This window comes from Cupressus sempervirens, chromosome 5, assembly GCF_028749045.1.
Source record: "Cupressus sempervirens isolate cs-2001-9-10 chromosome 5, ASM2874904v1, whole genome shotgun sequence".
NCBI classification, from domain to species: Eukaryota; Viridiplantae; Streptophyta; class Pinopsida; order Cupressales; family Cupressaceae; genus Cupressus; species Cupressus sempervirens.
The window spans coordinates 579,388,416-579,394,250 of NC_143122.1; the positions used below are offsets into that span (position 1 = coordinate 579,388,416).

Genomic DNA, 5,835 nt, shown 5'->3' on the forward strand with positions numbered 1-5,835 from the left:
GTAAAGAGAATCATCAGACTAACCATTAAATGGAAGAAAAGTACAGGTATTGATTCACTCCCCCTCACAATACCTGTTGGGACCAACAAAATTTGTTTTCTATTTTTAAGCCCTACATCTGAACATCTACTTTTCATTGTCACATAAGAAGACTTTGTTTCATTGCAAGGACATCTTTTTGGTGCCTCAACATACTTTTGGTTGATATAGTGTGGTAACTTATAGTGGCATTAACATTGAAAGAAGCTACACTACAATCTTGACCTTTCCCTTCTCTTCATGATTTTCAATGCATAAGTTCCTACTATTGTGCAATCATTATTGAAATGTTTTCAGTTATTAAACATTATTGTGGCTACACCAAGTTTTATATTTGGGTTGCCTAGAACATCTAACATTCAAGATGTTTTGATAAAAAGAACCTACGCAAGAAGCTTCAAATTTATCCCTTCCCACTCACAAAAGACAGAATCTCAATATTTCATGTATTTTACTAACAACGATTCACTTATAGTTTATTTTGTTTTCATCATTTAAAGCTACAAAATTAATTTTAGCTTGGGTAAATTGATCAATTATAAAAGTTTTAAACGATTGCAATGTGGTTGATCACAATTTTCCCAGCCCTTGAAGATATCACCTAGGTATATCTTCTTATGAGCCTAACCATTGCACTTTATTAAGTGCAATGATTAATAATTTAATTCTAAACAAAAGAGCATTTGTAGTTGGCGCCAAAATCGCAAAATTCGAGCGAAACGCGGCAAAGTAATTCTCTACAGCTACTGTACGAGAGGCAAGATACACGGGCAGCAGAAGCAGCCCTTCTCTTATAGAACAGAAAAATCGCCGTTGGAAGAAATAGGAGTTTTCTTCTAGGTTTTCACATCCAGGGTTAGAGTTTGGAGATACAGTGTTAAAGATGCAAGTTCCTAGAGTAGGAGTTGCAGTATTTGTGGTGAGGGGAGAAAGCGTGCTTGTGGGGCGCCGACGCTCCTCCATTGGCCACTCCACCTTCGCTCTTCCTGGCGGTCATCTCGAATTCGGTTCGAATCTCACCCCCAATTCCAGAAAATAATCTTTCAATTTCATCTGATTTTACTACATATGCTTTATTTGAGCTTGCATTCATGAATGCTCTGAAATTTCAGGTCGATTCCCACTCCAAATTCCACAAAAGCTCTAAAAATTGAATCTCATTTTCATTGCATATGCTTTATTTGCTTGTAGTCATGAATGTTCTGAGAATTCGGCTCTATTCTCGCCTCAAATTCCAGGAAAAAGTTCTAAGAATTTCATCTTATTTTCAGTACATGTGCTTTATTTGCTTGCATTCATGAATGTTCCGAGGATTCGGATCGATTCTCACCTCTAATTTCAGAAAACGTAACTGAAATTCCATCTCATTTTCATTACAATGCTTTATTTGCTTGCATTCATTATTGTTCCTAGAATTCGGATCGATTCTCACCTCAAATTTCAGAAAATGTTCCTAGAATTTCATCTCATTTTCATTACTTATGCTTTATTTGCTTGCATTCATGAATGCTCTCAGAATTCGGTTCGATTCGCAGCCCCAATTCCAGAAATTTTTAAATATTTTTATCTCATTTTCATTACATATGCTCTTTTTTTTGCTCATACTCATGAATGTACAGGGGAAAGTTGGGAAGAGTGTGCAGCCCGCGAGGTGTTGGAGGAAACAGGGCTGTCGATCCATAAGATCGAGTTTGCAACAGTTACAAATAACATAATGGTAAAAGAAGAACCCAAGCCTTCTCATTATGTTACTATTTTTATGCGGGCTGAATTGAGCGATTCGGGGCAACAGCCGCAAACCCTAGAGCCTGATAAATGTGATGGGTGGGAGTGGGTGAAATGGGGAAATTTGCCCACTCCTATGTTTAAGCCTCTCCAGGCATTAGTTGACACTGGGTTCTCTCCCTTTAAAAATTACTCATAGGCTGCCTTTTCTCTTTTGTAATGTTTTATCTGTTGGAAATTTGCATTCTTAAGGGGGCTTGTATGCAGTTCGTTTAAACTCTGCCATTGAAGGATGTCTGCAGCGCCTTTTGATGTTGATATGGTTCAATAGTTTTTTTTGGGTATGCTTTAGTCGCCATTATCAAATCCCTCGTAAAGATGTTTTGCAAATAGCTGTAATGTGATGCAGGCTCTGGCCTATTTCCTGTCCATTACAGTGCAGCATTTTTTTGTGTGATTTAAGACACGGATTTATCCATAGTGCAATTTTATTTGCGATCCAATCTTAATGGTGTGTTTCTATGTATTACAGATAATGGGGCAATTTCAGTGTGATTTAAGTTTGTCGCATTTTATCTTGTGATCTTCAGACGCTCATTCAATTAAAATTTGAAATCAACCAAACAAATATGTGAAGCCACTTCAAATTGCTTTGGCGTGCTATTCATAAATTAATAATAGCACACGGTAAAAATTTCTAAGCAAATTCTGAATTTGATCAATTTAAAACATCGATTGCCACTAAGTTATCAAGTGTTGTGGATCTAGATTGATGCTACACCATTTCTGGTCAATTTTATTAATTTCAAGAGGATTTGAGGGAGAGGGAACACCTCCCCGTGTGACACAATTATTGACAACAGCCAAAACAATAAGGAAATTTCAAAGAGCGTGTTATTATTTTTATTAAAAAAACATTTATCTTAAATTATAACTTCAAAAAAAATTTGGCTTCAATTAGTAATCGCTCCAATGATTACGGTATGAATATTGTGGATAGTCACTTATTATGTCTCTTGAGTTGGATGATCTTGTTGCTCACGCTAGAGCTCATTGTTGAGCTCTCCTTTTTGTTTCTCATTTTGTAGGACTTAAAAAGAAAATCAAATAAGTAGAATATATCTTTCTTCTAATTCTGAAATCAATTTATACATTAAAAATTTGAGAAATCCCTCTAAAGCTCCAAAAATTATGACTTTAATTTGCCACCAATGTAATTATTAGTAAAGTTGAAAATGAGTTAAAATAGAGGTGCAATATGACTATTTCAATTTGTAAAATCAAGTACCATAAGAGCTAAAATAGAGTTCAAAATCATTTTTAATGGGTGAGGTTGGACATGGTATTAGAGTTTGCTCCATCCGAATTGTAAATTGAATTGATAAAGTTAGTTGGAATAAGTGAAGGAAATGCTATTATATGAAAAATGATCATTCAAAACATGGTAATTGACTAATTAGAATGACTACTCTATTGTATCTATTGGAGAGGGTTGTGAAAGATCACTTCTACTCGAGTGTAATTCAGCAATGGTAGAAACTAATGAATATGCTAAAAATGTGAGTAAGTTGGCAATTTGGTACTAATAGTATTATGTTCTTGTTATTCCATTTTATTTGGTGAAGTATCTTTATTTCAAAAATGCATTGAGAATTTTTTTAATTAAAAAATGTATTAAGAGGTAAAGTGGTAAATGGTTGATTTTGTTGATTTTATTCATATATAGAGGTAATAGTATATTATATTTTTCTATATAGAATGTTGTTGAGACTTGTTTGACACTTATTAATTTTTGTACTTCAATTTTTGTACTTCACAACTCTACTATGATCTTGTTATTCCATTTTATTTGGTGAAGTTTCCTTATTTAAAAAATGCACTGAGAGTTTTTTAATTAAAAAATGCATTAAGAGATGAAATGGTAAATGGTTGATTTTGTTGTTTTTATTCATATTTAGAGGTTATAGTATATTATATATTTCTATATAGAATGTTGTTGAGACTTGTTTGACACTTATTAATTTTTGTACCTCACAAGTCATATTGGATTGAACATATATATAAATGAGTGAAGACATGTCTATGCAAGGACATATCGTTCCACCGATCACAAACTAATGTTAATTAGTATTATTAACATGATTAATAACAGCTATTTCAATTTCAATCATGTATATATGTATATTTAATAATATACATGTACAATATTAAATATATTCATATATATGATTGTTATCTTATTATTTATTAATAATGTATTATTATAACCAATAATCATAGTAGAATATGAAGAAGGATAGAGATCAAAAGCTTAAGGCTAAAAGGCTTCTTATGCATCTAATTTTATTGATAATGAATAATTTGGTCAAAGCTACAATTCGTGAGCAAATTTCATACCTCCCTCAAAAAGCAAAGTTCAAAGGTGAAAGTGTGGACGAAAGAGATGAGATAAACATAATTTAGGAAATTTTATTGCCATGAATAGATGAATTGATAGGTAATGAGGCAAGTTTTTTTATGATTTAGGTTTGAGACATTTAATCTATGATATAAGTTTGATCTCCCATACATATCATTCAAATTTTGAAATTAAGCATGCAAATAATTGAAGCCACTTCACATTTCTTTGACTTTCCATTCATATCTTTTAAGTAATAACACATTGCAAAATTTTCTAAATGAATCTAGAACAAAAGCATGCAATACTTCATTCAAATCATATTGACAACGTAAACTTTATTCTAAATATATTCATAAAATAACACATCACTGTCCTTTTGTTGAGCTCATCATATTCAAGTCTTTCTTATGTAGCTTAAAATATTTTAAGGATTTAAGTTTGCATTTTGATATCTTAATCTTTTAGATGGAATAAAGTTTTTTAGTCATGGGTAGAGACTTCAATAGAATTGCTCACTTAATGGACATTTCTCTACTCTTTCAACCCTTGTCTCTTTCTACTAAGGCATTTCAAGGATGGTGAGATGTTAGGGGATGTTCCCTTGTCATAACCTCATATGGCATTTTGAAGATTTGCCTCAAAATACAACCTTGAAATCGGGGATGTTCAAGAATACAAAAGGGGGACACTTGTTTGTCCTCGAGACTAATGACATCCCTCAACCATCTTGATGATGTGTTGATATCCTTTGTAGAAAAAGAAATCCATCATTTTACACAAAAAAGTTAAAAAGTTTAAATATAATAGCAATTGCAAGGCTCATAGAATCCTACAAACCCTCACATTCCCCTTATACACCTTGAAATCACAATGTGAATGGAAATACATTATGATATTGATTGTTGTAGAGTTGCCAAGTGTTGGGGACCTCTAATCCCTGAAATCACAATGTGAATGGAAATACATTATGATGTTGATTGTTATAGTGTTGCTAAGTGTTGGGGACCTCTAATAATGCTACATCTTTGTCGTTCAATGGTTTTCATTAGATCAACAGGGATTTTGAAAGGTCCTTAATCCCTTGTATAAGGAGATGTTAACAGGGATTTTGAAAGGTCCCCAATCCTTTGTACAAGGAGAAAGATTAACCATTAAGCCCAACAAAACAACACAACTCAAAATAACTCCAATAGGCAAAACAAAGTTAAAAGATAAGAGCTAGCCTCAAGTTAGAGTGGCTAAAAATAATAGTTCAAAGCTCTTTGACTGAGCATAGTGGAAGGGTCTTTCTTCTCAAATTGCATTTTCTTGAGATAAGGAAACATAAGATTGTTGATGCGTCCATCATTAGGCTTTAAGGCACTATCAATCCTTAGACGGTCCAAAAGAGAGCTCACATTGCTAGACTCAAAATATTGAGGCTTTTGAAGAATAGGGGGAGTTTCCTCATAATTTATCTTCTTCCTATTCCAAACATAGTGTTGTTTCTTATTTTTTAAGCAAGAACTATATGCCCGACCCACCAAATTACAATCTAGGCAAATAATTGGATATTCTTTAAACTCAACATGTTGATCCAATTCCAAAATCTAGAAGATATGGTGATCTAGGTAAGAAGAGCTTGATTTTTCTCCACAAGTACACAAAATATTACAAAAAGTAAGTATTTC

The 5,835-nt window shown here is 33.0% G+C and overlaps 1 protein-coding gene across 1 annotated transcript; it reads left to right on the top strand.

The window, feature by feature from the left end:
- Positions 1-720: 720 nt before the first annotated feature.
- Positions 721-2,273, top strand: NUDX1 (nudix hydrolase 1). Its single transcript, XM_089831967.1, has 2 exons — positions 721-1,046; positions 1,659-2,273. The coding sequence occupies exons 1-2, from the start codon at positions 923-925 to the stop codon at positions 1,961-1,963; spliced, it is 429 nt and encodes a 142-aa protein (XP_089688093.1). The 5' UTR covers positions 721-922; the 3' UTR covers positions 1,964-2,273.
- The last annotated feature ends 3,562 nt before the right edge of the window (positions 2,274-5,835 follow it).